At 36.2% G+C, this 18090-nt stretch overlaps 1 protein-coding gene across 3 annotated transcripts in view; it reads right to left on the bottom strand.

Moving 5' to 3' along the window:
* The window catches only part of AP3B1 (adaptor related protein complex 3 subunit beta 1), a 173287-nt gene that overhangs the window by 99825 nt on the left and 55372 nt on the right, over positions 1–18090 (bottom strand). For all 3 annotated transcript variants that reach the window (XM_054811067.1, XM_054811068.1, XM_054811066.1), the window contains exons 8-12: positions 7750–7911; positions 5492–5589; positions 2850–2904; positions 2699–2770; positions 129–191 (exon numbers count right to left, since the gene is read on the bottom strand). In XM_054811067.1, the coding sequence (XP_054667042.1) occupies positions 129–191; positions 2699–2770; positions 2850–2904; positions 5492–5589; positions 7750–7911 (450 nt within the window). The remainder of the gene's footprint in view (positions 1–128; positions 192–2698; positions 2771–2849; positions 2905–5491; positions 5590–7749; positions 7912–18090) is intronic.

The raw sequence follows: 18090 nt of genomic DNA, 5'->3' as shown, positions 1-18090 counted from the left end.
GAACATTTTACCCTGGAAAAGACTTTAACCTGAAAAATTTAAGACTAAGAATCTAGATGAAACATCCAGTAATGACAATTGGCCAACAGAGAGCGTTTCATATAAAAAGAATACACTTTTGCACAAACCTGAAATTCTCGAAGCAGAGTTGATATGTTGGCTTCATTTGCTAAATTTGTCAAGATTTCAAGCTACAAGAGAAAAAAACAGATATTTTATCAAAAGCTAAAATAAAATATTATAAAGAGTACCACATATACACTATACTTTTATTGTATATAAATAAAAGATAATACTACTAAAAATACCACTTAGAATTCAATAGAGTATACCAGCTTTCAATATAAACTGGCAGCAGCATTGCACTCAGGAGAAATAGTCTCCCTGCAAGTACATGCAAGGTTTTCAAAGCAGGACTATAGGGTTCAGTGATGCATTTTCTATGAGCTCTAGCTTTAGTGTTGCATTGCATATCAAATGGGCTTGAAATACTTATGGCAGCATGATTTCTAATGTTATACAGGCCTTACTGTATAAGAACCATGCGACACTGTAGGAAGGAATAAAGACAATCACAACTGCAGCTGGGGAGAAATAAAGTGTCCATTATATTCAGATGAACTGCAATAAAAGACCTTTAAACTCAGGAAAGGAACAGTTGCATCTATGAGACTCCTCAGATCTTAACCAACATCAACAACATCAGACCCTGAAATGTCTCTCTGCTCCTGGTGAACAAGAAGATGATATACACTTGGCCTGCATTGTTAAGATGCTATGCTTCCAGGCTGTTTTAACTTCAAAAAAAAAATAATTGCAGTACAATCTTGATGAGGTAAACTGAAGAAAAAGACAACTCTGTCTCTGTAAAGGGAAGTCTTGACTCAGAAATCTGTTGGTATTTTTTGAGTTGGATGCACACAGACAAGGACACTTAATTGATACAGTCCACCTATATTTCAGAAGCAATTGATAAGACCTGTCACCAAAGGCTCTTAAAGATACATCTGGCATAGCATACAACACAAGTGGATAAATGAAAGAGAGGAATAGGCAGGAAAAAAAAGAAACTATTTCACAGTACAGGAAGGCTATCAACGGAATCCCACAAACACCTTCATTGGTTTTTCGCTTTTGAACATATTCATATATGAACTATGAAAGTAATGAGAAGACAGGTGACAAAGTTCTCAGCTGATGCTACAGTTTTCCGAGAAATGGAGACAAGGGTTGAGTAAGAAAAGCCACATAAAACTTCAAATATTAGGTGACTGGTTGATAAAATAGCAAAAAAAAATATCAACACAGATAAATGTAATGTTCATAATTGGGGAAAAACCATAACTTTACAGAAAATTATTGGCTCTGAGCTGATTACTACTAATTATAACTGAGAATTTGTGGTTAAAATAGGTAACTCAATGAAAATATAAGCTCAATGCTAGAGCAGTGATCAAAAAAGCAAACATAACATTGGGAGAGAAAGAGAACAAACCAGAAATCTAAACAGAGCAGCAGATGAATTCCAGGGTGGTCCTACATCTTAAATACTACCACAGATCTCGTCCTCCTATCTTAAAGCAGACAGGATGGAACTACAGGGGTAGGGGGTGGAGAAAAGCACAAGATTTTCCTATGTATGTACCAGTACAGATTGTCCTAAATTTTTCAGCCACTAAGAAAGAGCTGAGACAATTAAAGGAAAAAATACAATTTCTACTTCTCCACCTCTTCACCATTGTATTATCAATTAATATAGGAATTTAAATAGATCAACTTTCAATTATTTCAGGAGTGACTTTTCCTGGATAACACTAAGTCTTACGAGCATTCTCAACAGTTTTCATAATCATGAAATGTGCAGAAGATCTTTTTGCCTCCAACTGCCTCAAATTTACTTAGATTTAATATTTGACTTATAAAAATATGATGAGTTGGGCACAGCCATCTTGGACTGCATCACTCTGCACATGTAATGAGGGTGCAACATAGATATAAAATGAAAATAAGAAAAAAGTAATGTTTCTTTAAGAAACCTGTACCTTCCAGTCCTAAACACAAATGCCAATGACAATCTAAAGCAAAACAAGAGAAAAAGCACATAATAGTAGACAATTTTTTAGCTATTGTTTTATCAAGGATTTCACATCCACTAAAGACTAAGAATAGAGATGACAGCCTAAAACATGCATTGAGATGTGGCCTTGAGGAAAGCCTAAAGTACTTCTCATGTCGAATGCTGACTTCAAAGGGAATTTGGGACTCTAACACTGTCCCATTCTGTTCAGGGAAACAGATATAAACTCTTTTTAAGCTAACAGTATCAAAGACTGTGTGATTTCATTTCTCTTCATTTGAGAAGATTCTTCCTCCCATGAAAACAGTCAGGCTCTAAATGCTTGAAAAGGTGGTTCGATAAAAATAGTAATGCTTTGTATCACTGAAAGGTACCAAAAGCTGTAGCATTAAACACAGGCTATCTGCTATCTATAACATGGTAACAAGAGAACTTTCAGATAGCTTGACAAGCCTGAAGGACACTTGTGGACTTTATTAAAGGCCACAGTTCTACACTTCTTAATGAAAAAAAGGAACAGCACAGAATGATGTGTGTCATATGAGTGCAAAAAAAATTTTACCTTCCTACTGCAAAGAGATTTGTCCAGCAGTAAATAGATGAATTTGCTTTTAAACTCACCTTCAGTGTTTTGATCATTGTTGGATCGGTTGATCTAACATAAAAACTCTTCAGGTAAGGTTCAAACATGCCCTGAAAAGCAGAACATATTTAAGTAGCTCACCTGTGTTTCATATAAAATGTGATTTAGAAAATTCTAAATAGGGTATACCTTTCTCTGAATTGACATAGTGGCAATATTTTGCAGAACAATATACTGCACCTCCCTAGAATTTGAAAAGAAAAACAAGTTATTCTGCAAAATTACAGATACATAGAATAATGCAACATGGCGAAGACAGTCCAAATCTATTTGAATCCACAGTTACTTACACATTAGACTTGGCACAAACATAGAAGGAAAAAGCTTATTGCCAACTGCTACAAGTTCATCATCTGCTTCACAAGAAGATGCATGATGAAACCAAGCTCTCATTTTTAAAAACTTCAATATGCAAAAAAATCACTGACACCAGTGCCATGGTGCAATGCTTCTTGTAAGCCTTGGGTCTTTGTTTATACCAAAAATTTGTTTAAAGCATCACCATTCTGGCATCTCCAGAAATAGCTCACAAAAATCTTACATTTTGTCCACCATCCTGAAACTTAAACATTTCAGGATGGCACAGCTGAGAACAGAAACACATGGGCTTTATCTGCAGTGTGGAAATGACTGCATTAGTTACAAGAGCAGCTAATCCTAGCACAATTAGCAAGAATTGCTATGGCTTTTTTTGTCTTAAAAAACTTCCTAATAATTCTTAAACAGGGCCAGGGTCTCCTGTGACTTAAGAGTATACACTGGCAAGCATACGGATCTATCAAAAAGCAGAACTTTAACTTTGCCAAGATACTGACAACAGAATTATGTAACATTCTAAACACAAAAACATTAAATATGTTTGGAGGATATTCTCATTACTAATATAGTAGTTCAAAAGCCTCAGCAGGAGTCAGCATCTGGGTACTAGTCTAAAGCTTTTAAACTACAGAGTTTCTGCCACCAATTGCTTAAAAACTAAGTAATAATTTACATGCAATTTTTCTGAACCATGAGTGCTCAAATTCTTTCATAATGCAAATCACATCTATTATGTCCTCTTATTCAAAATTGTATAATGGCTCTGTGGTAATTACATCTGTTGCTTACAAAGAAAAGTAATAATAGAGAAGTATTTAATATCTTTTAAACCTATTTTTATGTAATTCTTGCATAGGTACATGGAAATAGTCAGCTGCACATGATGAACCAAGACTGGAAATTGCTATGAAATGCTCTGCCAGGCACTCTCACCCTAACTAGATTATAGCATATTTGACATTCATTTAAAGGCCATAGGCACATAACTTCAAGGGCAAACAGCAAAAGCTTATTTCAAAGTGGCTCTGATAGCAAAAGTGTTTCACACAGACTGGTAACAGAGAAGAAACAAGCATTCAAAATAGGAAAATCAGAAGACTAGTGCCATTTTAGGCACTAGTTGAGGTACAGGAAAGATATCACCACTCTTTTGATGAAATTTGAGAATAAATGAGCAATAAGCAACATGCAAAAATAATCCTTTCAAACTGTATGAGTTTAGTTCTATACATTACTTGTACATATGCCAAACTGCTTTAGCCATTTTACTTATCTTTGTATAAAGAGAATGGGAAACATACCATACTATAAAACCAAACACAAAAATAACAGTGATTTATTTTTATCTGAAATAAAAGCATGAATAGTCTACCAAAACCAATTTTATTTCAGTAGTCCACCTTTTAAATGACAGACACATTAGCCATGGGTGAGCTGCAGAAGTTTACAGAGAAAGAGCTCTATGGTGACTGGGCTTACAGAAGTTAAAGCCCAACCAAGACAAGTAATCTTGTCAGACACAACAAAAGTGATTTACTTTTTAAAAAAAACCCAAAACTTTTTGTCTGTTTGATGTGACCAACTTTAAAAAATAAACCATTTTCATAGCAAAGTTCTAGCTAAGAATACCCTGTTGATTTAGAAAGTTATTTTGAAAACATCTTAATATTGTGTGTCCTATCACTCCTTCACGGCTTTTCATAGATACATGGAGGTTCAAAATCTAAAAACTGAGGGGAAAAAAACCCACTTTTATGCAGCAAATATTGGCAAAATATGGCAAAACTATCAAACACAAAGAAAAAAGGGGTATTATCAATCTTATGAAACATGTGGCCAGTAAGACCCTACACAGGAAAGTAGACATGGTCACACTGAAGATGATAAAAGCTAAAATTAGTTGTCCTGAATGAAATACAATCTTGTTGTTTAAAATCAGTCCAAGGACTAAGGAAACATAGGGGATTCAGCAGCATCAATGGTATTTTAACAAATATGTTCCTTAGTTTCTCTGTCAGCATTAAGTCTTCAATATAGAGTACAGGAAAGAAAATACACATCTTTAGCACCTAGCAAGACAGTAAGGAACTCCAATATAATTACATTTCCAATAACTTCCAATAATTAAAAATAATAAAATCAAGAAACTAAGCAAACTACTTAGTACTGCCTCTATTTGTATGCTAACTAGGCAGCCATGATTTTTCTCAGAATGAAAGTTATGATTAAGAATGAAACACTTATGATACTGAATGATCAATGGATGTGATACTGAAAATGATTGAATTACTTTTAATGATCCTCATTTGTTGAGTAAAAGTTAATATTACAGGCCAATTTTAAAATGAAACTCTAATAGTGCAATAATTACATTCTTATAGCTACGGCTAAACAAGTATGTACACAAAACTCTCACAAAAACGTAGACATAGCAATGTAAAGTATGGACCTACCTATTACTATGGAGTAAACGCACCAATGACTTAGAAACAATACCAGCTTCAGATTTTGGTGCCAAATGCCAGTAAAGCTGTGCAACTGCCATTACCACCTAAAAGAAGAACATTCAAAGCAGGATGTTAACTTCAAATTGCCAGATATAGCTATGAAATTTTCTTCAGACCCACAGAAATACCAACTCACTCTTCTTCAGAAAGCAAAGTGCATATCTTTGTTCTTTGAAATCAACAAAGCAGATTGGGGGGAAAAAATCATAAAAAAGATATTTTTATTTCTAAAATCAAAGCTAATTACGTACCTCTCATTCCTCCCAATATTTACTGTATACTATAATATATAGAAAGACAGAGGAAGAGGGACAAAGAGAGAATAAATTTAGGTAATTCAAATTGTAAACATACTGATATAATCCTTAATAAGTCAGTATTGCTAACATCAGCTGTACAAATGAATGAGGAAATACTGTTTAAAACTTCTGAAAATTTCATGCTTTTATTTTTATCAAATACAGGTTCAATATTACTTATTATTTAGTTTCTATTTAAAATCTTTCATTCCATTATTCTATTATGCGATTTATAAGATGACAGCTGCCTTTACTGGCAACTTTTAAAGTCTCAAATCCAAAAGAAAGGAAAAACTACAAGGTTGTAGACCAACATACTGGCTGGCAAAAACCAGAAGACTGAGACAAATGCAACTTAAGATCTTGTTTGCTTTTCAAGTTTTCTCATAAATAAAAGACAAATTATGAACTTTATGCTAATGATAAGTCATGTCACAACCTTCCCTACAATACTGTTATGGTCAACTTTCTGTTCAAAATGAAATAAAATAGACAGGAGATTCCAAGTAAAGCCATCACTATGATTCTTGATTTGGTATCTTAAAATTGGTATCTTAAACCAATAAAACAAAAATTATTATTAAACAATAAAAAGTTATTAAAAACATCTGAAAAGAGGAAATAACTGGAAGATTTTTAGCAATATACTATAGGTATCTTTTATTACTAACAAGAATCTAAGGTCAAAGAGAAAGCAATTAATTTAATTGCTGGTAAATTCTGTGAATGGTACAATAATTGGTACCAATTCAAAGAAGCATGATTTCACTTGACAAACCACTTAAGCATCTCAATTAATTTTAATATCAGAAAGTTAAAGATCATAAATGTGAGAAACAATACCATATTTAACAGAACTAAAGAAAATTATTTATGGAATGTAGAAGACAAGCAGCTGAATGTGTTCTCAGTACAGTGAGATGGCAAACATATCTAACATACTTGTTCTTTGTATGAGATGAGGAAATATTGTATAGATGTTGAACAGTGATTGCAGCAAAAGGCTGTGCTCTAACAGAGTTATTATTGTAAAACTGTACTCAATTTGTTTCCTAAGTCTGCTGGCAGATTATAAGTGGTTTTGAAAAGACTTAGACATTAGTTGGAATCTAGAAATATGTTCCAGCGGGGAAACAAAAACCTGATCTGCTTAGCTTACCAAAACCAGGTTGGGAAGTGACTTTATCATGGTGCATTAATTGTTTTTGCAATGAGATGAATATTCATTATCACAGGAAGTCTCTTCCCTAAGACATGTAGTCTTGATTAACAAGAAATAAAGTTCTGTGATCTGAGTAGTGTCACAATGATTCACCATCAGCATGTCTTTTTCCAGTTCTAAAAATTTACCTACATCTTAAAATCTCATGTAAATATTGCAGAGCATACTACACTCATGAAGCCATATCTATCCTGGAACCCTTCCAAGGCACCAACACTAAGAACCTGGCTTGGATTGACAAAGAATTTATAAGTGTCTACTTTTTAAATGTGAGATTCAAAGGAAAGCACAACTTAATGAATCAATAACAACTATGGTTTTCTTTGTGAATCTGTACCACCAAAACTGACAGTTTGTGCCATCCTAGTTGCTGAGAACTTAAGATTAAAAGCTAGCTAGTCATCACATGCCATAGAAGTTGGATTTAAATGTTCCCATATTTTCTCTAATATTTTGTTTGTCCTTTATATTTGGAGCACATATCACATTCAGTTCAGGTGTTTTACTTAGCAGCTAAGCTAATTTCAAAAAAGAAAGAATCACCATACTTCTCCTAAAAGCTGCTAGAGAGTATTATGACTACTTTTAAAGAGGTGTAGATTTTACTTTTCAATCTTTTAAATTTTCTAGAAGCATAGATATTTAGTAGTTTAACATTTTAATAAAAAAGGAATTTGTCATACAGCAGCATTTCGGCTTTGAAGCAAGGGTTTTGTATTTCGTAACAGCAGCCTGTGATCTGGGTCCATAGTGTAGGTGTTCTTCACTTTCCGATCCTTTTCTTTCTCTTCTTCATCAGATTCATAGAAATTATTTTCATTATATTCTTCCACCACCACATCATCCTACCAAAAGAGAAAATGACAAAACCATAGATGGAATATTTGAATCAACTGGTTTTCTTCATTAAGGAAGTAACATACAACACTACGATTTCATCCAAGATATATACACTCTTTTTAAAATAGGTATTGGCTCTTCTAGCCCCGTTTGCTCAAAGCAGTACATGTACTGACATGAAAAAGAGCTTAACAATATATGTAACATTTCCTTAGAAATAAGATGAACTGCTAAATGAAATATTTTCATTAATATTCTATAAATAGGTTTGATTAGGTATGAATATTGGTTTGTTTTGGACTTAAAGCTTATGATCAAAACTAACATTTCTGAAAACGCTCAGTTCTTTAAAATTCCCTCTTTTTTGAAAACTTAATGTAAATCATGTGCCTTCTTCCCTCTCTAGATATATAAATTATCTGTGAAAATAGCAAATCTCAAAAGAAGGGACAGGGTTTTTTTCTTAAGAAATTAGATGGGGAAAATGTTATGTATCCTGAGCCTGGCCTTCTCTGATGAAGTACAAGTCCTTGAGCTGTTTAAATAAAGTTACGAATTATCAGCTTAATGTCACTTAAAAAACCCAACACAACACACTGAAAGAATTCAATAAAGTTTGAGATATTAGTAAATTAGGCCTTTATTTTACTCCAGAAGACTAAATAAAAGAATATAAAGAAATATATCTGATTCTGTAAACACGATAAAACAAATCTTAAGATTTCTGATGTGGATCAAAAAATGGATAAAGAATAGATTTAAAGTGTTTCATTGTGCTTATAATTATTTACTATTAAAAAGCACACAAACTTAAAGTAAAATAAGATGGAAACCATCAGGATTAGATAAAAACAGAACGTCAGATCCCAGAAACTGTGGTCTGGATTATCAATATTGAGAGTACCCAACATTACAAAACTTTTTTAAAAAAATAAGCTATTGACTTCTGCAACTTGTTATATCCAAGCATGTGTCCTTGCTCTCCTAAATTCTTCCATCTCACTTTGTCACCAGAACACCTAACGAAGATGAAGAGCATTGCTGTGGCTAGTTGGAGCTATTCACATTACAATGGGCTGGCTGGTACCAAACACCAACCATATCAATAGCTCTGCTTGTCTTTCTCTCAAGTCTCTGTCCAACTATTTTAAGGAATATCCAACTCAACACAGTGGTTTTAATAGGATTATTTAAGTCATATACCCAATTGCTGATTTTTTTAAAAGACCTAATTACTTTTGAGACAAATATATGCTTTTAATTCTAGCTGGCAGTAACAAAGCAATCAAAAGTGAATGGAAGAATAGCTAGAACTGAAAATAAAGATGTATTTAATAGGTCTTCAGAAAACTAGCCAAGGGTAACTTCAAACTTTAGTTGCATGCCTTGGTCAAAACCTGTGTGTAGTAAGAGCCCATAAAAGTGTTGGGGCCAGCAGGGGTGAGGAGAGGGGAGGCAACGAAGAAGTGACAATAAATCAAAGTTGTCATTTTATTCTGTTTTTTATTACAATTTGAAAGGACACTGAAAACAAAACATCCCTTCACGTTTCTTCTCATTTTTATTACTTGCTGCCAATAGTGCTCTCGTTTTACAGAATCTCTAGCAAGCTCTTAGCTTTCTTATACAACAGCCACTAAAGTGATTTAGCTTGTTTACTTCTCTTTCTATACACCTTTGTGGCAGTCACCCTTCTAAACTAAAAACTCAGGATGTTAAATCAAGAGTACTGGTAATCAAATTCCTCCCCTTGTCTACCGGACAGGCAACTTGACAGCAAAATTCCTGATCCCAGTGCATCTCAACCCTGCAATGAAGAAGCTTCCTCTAACAGAAGGAGGATAATTCAATCTTCATTGATTCAGTTTTTGGTATCCCTGCCTTGACTACTAACAGGCACGCACATCAGTTCTATTGAAATCAACAGGAATACAGAGTTGGAAATTGTATTTAACTCATTAATCACTGTTGTAAAGAAACAGCTTGAGCTCTGACATTTCTGACTTTTTATGTTAAAGAATTGTTGGTTGGAACATACTTGGAGCAGAGTTCCAAATAATTATAATGTAACTTATGCCTCTTATGAAACATTTAAATTTAAATGCCATTAGAGTCTTTATATTGAATCACTTTCTTCAAACCCCTACAACAGAAGTCTTAATGTGGTCTTTTCTCATAGTTACGTATTTTATTGCAATCTTTGAATATTCCTCTTCTCTCAAATCTGTTGAGATCTGGTATGAAACAATTATGTTCCAGACAAAGGATGATGATGACACACAGGCAAATAAGTTTAATGAACTGAAATTCATTAAAATCAAGTTGATGAAGTCCAAATTAGTCAGAATTTGTAGTCAGAAGGACCTTACGAAGATAAAGAGAATATGTAATACAGCAAGATTTGCACACCACCATGGAAAGGAAAGCAAAGTATTATGTAAAATCTCAAATGAAATTGGAAGATAAAACCTGCAGGCTTCCTAGTGTTCAACGATTGTTTCAAATTCTATTAATCATCCCAGACATGGAGAGCAGTTACCAGGAAATGTGAAAACTTTGAATCACTTGCAACCCCTTAAGCCTCAACCTAAACTGTTAACTATACCCACTGCCAAAAAGAGACAACTGTACATTTAGAATTATAGAATCATTTAGGTTGGAAAAAATCCGTAAGATCATCAAGTCCAACCATTTACCTAATGCTGCCAAGTCAGTCACTAAACCATGTCCCTAAGCACCACATCTACACACATTTTAAATACCTTCAGGGATGGTGACTCAACCACTTCCCTGGGCAGCCTGTTCCAGTGCTTGACAACCCTTTCGGTGAAGACATTTTTCCTAATATCCAACCTAAACCTCCCCTGGTGCAACTTGAGGCTGTTTCCTCTTGTCCTATCATTTGCTACTTGGCTGAAGAGGCCAACACCCACCTGGCTACAGCCTCCTGTCAGGTAGCTGTAGAGAGCAATAAGGTCTCCCCTCAGCCTCCTTTTCTACAGGCTAAACAGCCCCAGTTCCCTCAGCAGCTCCTCATAAGACTTGTGCTCTAGACCCTTCACCGGCTCCATTGCCCTTCTCTGGACACACTCCAGCATCTCAATGTCTGTCTTGTAGTGAGGGGCCCCACACTGAACACAGCACTTGAGGTGCGGCCTCACCAGTGCTGATTACGGGGGGACGATCACTTCCTTGGTCCTGCTGGCCACACCATTTCTGATACAAGCCAGGATGCTGTTGGCCACCTTGGCCACCTGGGCACACTGCTGGCTCATATTCAGTTGGATGTCAACCCACACCCCCAGGTCGTTTTCCACCAGGCAGCTTTCCAGCCATTCTTCTCCAAGCCTGTAGCATTGCCTGGGGTTGTTGTGGCCCAAGTGCAGGACCTGGCACTCAGCCTTGCTGAACCTTATACAACTGACTTTGGCCCATTGATCCAGCCTGTCCAGATCCCTCTGTAGAGCCTTCCTGCCCTCCAGCAGATCAACACTCCTGCCCAGCTTGGTGTTGCCTGCAAACTTACTGAGGGTGCACTCGATCCCCTTGTCCAGATCATTGATAAAGGTATTAAAGAGAACTGGCCCCAGTACTGAGCCCTGGGGAACACCACTTGTGACTGGCCCCCAAGTGGATATAACTTCATTCACCACAACTCTCTGGGCCCGGCCATCCAGCCAGTTTTTCACCCAGCAACAAGTATGCCTGCCCAAGCCTTGATCAGCCAGTTTCTCCAGGAGAATGCTGTGGGAAATGGTGCCAAATGCTTTAGTAAAGTCCAGGTAGACAACATCCACAGCCTTTCCCTCATCCACTAAGTAGGTCACCTTGTCATAGAAGGAGATCGGGTTGGTCAAGCAGGACCTGCCTTTCATAAACCCATGCTTACTGGGCCCGATCGCCTGGTTGTCCTGTACATGCTGCATGATGGCACTCAAGATGATCTGCTCCATAACCTTCCCTGGCACTGAGGTCAGACCGACAGACCTGTAGTTCCCCAGATCCTCCTTCTAGCCCTTCTTGTAGATGGGTGTCACGTTGGCTAACCTCCTGTCAGCTGGGACCTCCCCAGTTAGCCAGGACTGTTGATAAATGATGGAAAGTGGTTGGGCGAGCACTTCTGCCAGCTCTCTCAGTGGATGGATGGATCCCATCTGGCCCCATAGACTTGTGTGTGTCTAAGTGCCATAGCAGGTCACTAACCATTTATGGATTATGGGGGCTTCATTCTGCTCCCCATCCCTGTCTTCCAGCTCAGGGGGTGGGGTACATGGAGAACAACTGGTCTTATACTAAAGACTGAGGCAAAAAAGGTATTAAGTACCTCAGCCTTTTCCTCATGCTTTGTCACTATGTTTCCCCTGCACCCAATAAAGGATGGAGATTCTCCTTAGCCCACCTTTTGTTATTAACATATGAACAGCATGTCCCTTATACTATGTCTACATCTTGGACTCCAAACAGGAAAGAAAGTATGAACGGGGTACAATGGAGCTAACACTCTAATATTTTTATTGCCAGCGCCAGACTGGAAATAAGACTCTTGCCTTTGGGAGATTAGTCTTCCTGTTTTAACAGTGTTGAATCTACAACTGCCAGCTTCCACAGATAATTTCCTGCACATTTATTCTCCAATCCTTAGTATCTATATTGCATCTACACTAAGCTGTGTGAGATGCTTCTTCATGTGTTCTTGAAGAAATGCCAGATAGTGGTGGCACTCAAATTTTACTTTCCCAGATTTCTACTTAGAGCTCAAACTGATGATAAATAGTACATATTAGCAGCTCTATCAGAAAAAAACCCCAATATTCTAATCCTTTTTGACAGGGGAGAGGCAGCATGAGAGTTCAGGGAGTAGATTAAGAATTTCCCATGCTTTCTCTTGCCCTTTCAGTCACTTTAGATGCAGATTCACAGTTGATTTAAGACTAATCATGCCATTAAAATTTGTTGTTATTTTGTTTGTTTGTTTAAAAGTATTTTTTATTTTCACCAGGATCAGTAAAATGATCTGGCTCACTTTGTGGTCACAGAATCACTAGAACTGTTGAATTTTCAGAAGCAGAAGGTAGTAAAGGGAGAAGGACAGAACAGAAGCATTCCCTTTCAGTGGCAGTCTTTAGTTAAACTGTATTAAGTACACTTAACAGTTTGTAGTAGTGCATGATTTAATTGTGCGGTTAATAGGTTTTCTAAATTGCAAAATCACTAAAAAGTTCAGAACCCTGGGAGAATTAAGTGATTAAAAACTGAGAGAGACCACTGACATTCCAGGCTAGGAATTGCAAATGGACTCTGTGTATCCCCCATCTTCTGTGATTTATTCAATCCAGTAGAGAAGTGAGTATTTTAGTGCGAAAGAACATGCATAACTCTTTTTTACTTTATTCCAGGCATACAGTTTAGGGACATCTTCATAAAGTATTAACAGCTTAAATGAAGAAACTGCCAGATAACAAGTTCCATTAGCCTGTTTTTAAAGTCACTAAGTAAATGAGCTAACATTTAACTGAGGTCTTGCTTGAAATTACATTTAATATGGCATTAAAGTTGAGAATGTGCCTTCCATTTAGGGTAAAGCACATTATATGAATGCACACACATCCACAAACTCAGAATTAAAGTAAAACTTCACTGAACCTGAAGCATGAACACATACTATTTGCTCTCTTTACCAGCCTTAATTCCATCTTCTAGTCAAAAGTGATTAAAATATTTGTAGTCCTAGGTGAGATAAAACTGATTGCAAAGCTATAGACTTCAGTTTGTCTCCTCAGATTCATAAGGAAATGCACTCACAGCTTTTTTGATTCCTGCAGCCGAATCTTTGGCAGATAAGATTTTTAGCTATCTTCCAGAGCCCTTTCTAATATTTTTAAAAACTGCTCTCAAAAGAGTTTTGGATAAGCTACATTTTGAAGGTGAGAAGAGTTTTGGGACTATTCACTAGCTGGTGAATCTGACTGCAATAACTAAACCACCTTAGCCAACCAAGATCAGCAGTCCACTTACTGTATCATGAACAGTATCCTTGGAAAAGAGAAATAGTAGAAAATGTATAGAACAGTTTCTTACTTAAAGAATTAATCATGTATCCGAGATAAATCTGAAATTTTGATGTTGTGTGTGAAGATGCCTACTTAAATCCTTCCACGTGCTTCACAGATGGGTTTCAGAACATTAAAACACACCTATCTTTGGTCTATCAGAGCAAACCAAAAATTATCCTCAAGATTGCTCAAAAAACCAAGGACATGAGTTGTCACAAGCTTCTGACAAATGAGCAGACCTCAACCAATCACACTTGTTAACAACCACATGCTGGCAGAAGTATCTATCCTCTCCACAAGTCCTTGAATAAGATACAGGTATGTCAGTATAGGTAAAGCTTGACATGAAAATTGCTAGTGGTCTAAAAAAAGGCACAATCTCACATGGTAAAAATATTTGAGAAATGAAAGTGTAACTAACATGATCTGCAGCCTGGCTGGAGAAAGGCCTTAGAAGGTCCAAAGCTAAGTTTGCCACAGAGATCAGGTACTAACTGAATCAAAGTCATAACTTTTGTCTTATTAAGCCAAAGGGATTTGAAGAGTCAAAGGAAAAAGGGATGAGATCATCCACTCCATAAATCATGGCTTCCTTTCAAGTACTAATCAGCTATCAAAGTATACTCACACTTTCTTAGGTAAGCTGCCATTATAACCAGTTGTGTGATAGACTTGTGCTATTATGAATGAATGGGACCTTGTAAAGATCTGATGAGATGCTCTGATGGGCATGTAAAAGTAGGGTAGCATTTCAAGTGCCTCTGCATAAGTATCTAGTGCCATTTTATACTCCCTCAAGTATGAGAAATATCTGAACGAGCCTGGCAGATCCTGAAGGTATGGAGCTTACAGGAGATCCATAACAACTGAAGACTAGGCAGGGCATCTTGTGGCATTTAGAACACTAGATCCTCAGATGAATGAAACATATCCCAGTGTCTTTAAAGGTTAAAAGCTTCAGATACTTCTCCTTCTGCAATACAAAATTAATGAGGCAAGTCATCAAACTCTTTTCCTATTTAAAAATAACTATTGAATCTTTTACTGTTACACTGAAGGAAAACAAGTTACCAGCACATAACAAACTCCTGCTGATGCTCTTGTGTGCAGTCATTGGAAATGAATGGTCTGTGGAGTACAAGACAGGGGTGAAACAAATGTGATCACAGTATCAGCATGTGTGTTACAGTAATGGTTAAAACTGTAGCCATTCCTGAATGGACAAAAAGCAGGAGGTGCACTTTGCTGTCACCACACCAGAATAGCATTTTCTGTGTAGTATCAGACACAATGAATTTACAGCTTTCAGGAATAAAGTAACTTAAAAATTAATAAGAATTTTAGAAACTTGATTTCTTCCTTCTACCATACACAGAACATGAAAAGATTCTGGTAATGAAGTAGAGGTCTGGGTTATGACCTATAGCAGGAAAGAATTTATAAAGAGGCTTCTTGAAGAAATGTGCAGTGATAGGACCTGAAAGCATATGTCCATTACTCCCTTCTAAATTAAGTCAAAATAGACTGAACACTTTCAATCCAAAAGTCAGCAACTACAGAATACATTGATTAGGTAGTGTGATATATAAATAATAATATATAGCCCACATTATTTATATAAATGTGTTGGGTTTGCATGGCAAGGTTTTGGTAGCGGGGGGACTACAGGGGTGGCTTCTGTGAGAAGCTGCCAGAAGCTTCCCCTGTGTCTGATAGAGCCATGAGGGCTGCTGCGGGGAGAATTAACTCCATCTCAGCCAGACCCAATACAATAAAGTATTCATACAAAACTATCACACTAACAAACATCGCATTCTATCACTCCACCAGGGACCAGATGTGTCATTCCTACACAAATCAAAAAGTACATATTTTCAGTTAAGTGAACCACAATCTAATGAAGAACCAATAAAGATCGCAAGATCATCATGATATTACTCTGTTACGTTTGAATATTATAATTTTTACTTCAGTTATAACCACAGTCTATTCATTACCATTGGTACAGAGAGGTTGGAAAGAAAACCTGATGTTTTGGTTGGATTTGTAGAACTATGCAGATGTAAAGCCACTGAAACAGACTTGGACTCCTACAGTGCCCTCTTCTGAGGATCATTTCTCAGATTACAACTCTATTCAAATTCGTCTGTTGGAATTATACTGAAAATGTAATATATTAATACAGTTACATAAAAGATATTATGTAATTCAAATAAATTACAATAGAAACTGGTACTTTAGTTTTAAGTTTTAGATAAAAGCTATCATGTTCTGGTCAAATGAGGTTTCATGGTTCCTTGCACAGAATTATATCTGTGGGTTTTTAAAGTTTATTTCTCTAAAGAGATAAACATGCTTTCAGCTAATAGAAATTGAAGTGGTATTACTGGAAATGGTAGTTATGACAAACTGAAGAAATATTTGGGTCACACTGTGAATTTTATTTTCTGATTCTTACCCTCACTCTATAACCTTCATATTGAGCTAACAGCTACATGATGTTCAAAACCAATCTGTATTTCAAATGCAAACGTCTGCCAGGAAATGATACAACCTGAAAATGGGTATACAATATAAGTGTCGTTGAAATGTCTTACAAAACTTTCTATAAGTCAATGGCCAATACAATCTCAACCATCTATTAATATAAAAAGCCAAGAGACACAAGAAAGAGGCAGGTTGAGAATCCATGATCTAAAAATGCAGGAAAAGAATGGGATAAGAATTTTTCAAAGAAGAAAACTCCCCCTTCCTTTCTGCCTTCACTGTGCTCATACAAGTAGGAACTCTTTCCTGTTTTCAGGGTATTGACCAAAACCAGGGCATTGTCACACAAGATGTATCGCACTCAGGAGTAATTGTTTTCCCATAGATTTCATCTCATGAGGACACAGAAGTTCTGAGGTTTTGAGCTCAATTAATCTCTCCGCTAAAAAGGCTTTGAATTTTCTTTTATCACCAGGTTGTTTCAAAGAGGTTCAACAGTTGAGGGAAGGGAGGAGTACAACTTCTACAGTAGTATTTCATAAGGGCTCAAGATTGTGGCAATGGTCTCATGGTCTAAAGATCAGTTGCACAGTTCCATGACTTAAATCATTTGGAGTTTAGTATCATCCAAACCTACGTGATGTCATGACAATTACGCATTACCAGTAAGAAAGGACTGCACCAGCATGTGACAATAGTTCAAAGCTGCAAGAAATAAGATTCAAATTAGGTGAGATTATCAACAGTATCTATTCTTTGGCTTTAAAACACTAGCTTTAGTCTCAGTTCAGTTCCAACAAACAAGAAAGCCATTGCACAAAATCCTCCAGTATCTTCTCAGTACTCTTAGCAGTTTACTGACTGTGATGTTTTAACATCCCTGTAAACAGCTATCCTAGGGCAACTTTGAGACATTATTCTGTAAAAGGATTTGTCTTCCAAATCAGCTTACCTTGTGGTATCAATAGCCTCTGGAGTTGCGTGTTTCATACTCATTAAAACATTTTCTTTTCCTCTCATATACATATTCTAAGACTATATCCCTGCATATTCTAATTTATACAATACTCTCTATAATCCCAGTGCAGATGTACGTGCTTATTTCATTATAAAAAAAAAAAAATTAAAAAAAAATTCCCATATAAGTATGTAAACTCATTTGTGACATCAAAGACTCTTCAAAAACTCTTCAATCCAGCCTTACAGTGGCTTGGATTAAAAACTCACTTAACCAATAACATAGCTTTGAATATAAACTCAAAAATGTAATGAACTAAAAGACTTAGCGAAAAACTAAAAAAAAAAAAAAAAAAAAATCCCAGAATGTTCTTCATAAAGTCTGTACTCATAAAAGTTTTATACTACCACCCTGAGACACAAGCATCACACAGGTGGAAGTATGGGTTTGAGGACCACTGAACATTAAATTTTTCCCAATATATCACAATTACAGGAACATCTGTGCTAAGTAACTTCATACCAAACTAATGTGAAAACTCAGGAAGTGTTCAAAAGCTCATTCTCATTTCTATAAGTAGTAGCAACTATGTCTAGGACTGCTGTCCAAAAATAGGGGCTAAGAGTTAAATATTCTGCAGTAATTAACACCCTTCTGCAACAACCCCAAATTACCAATTATTGTTG

This window comes from Grus americana, chromosome Z (genome assembly GCF_028858705.1).
Source record: "Grus americana isolate bGruAme1 chromosome Z, bGruAme1.mat, whole genome shotgun sequence".
Lineage (NCBI taxonomy): Eukaryota > Metazoa > Chordata > Aves > Gruiformes > Gruidae > Grus > Grus americana.
This window is presented reverse-complemented; position numbering and strand designations above follow the sequence as displayed.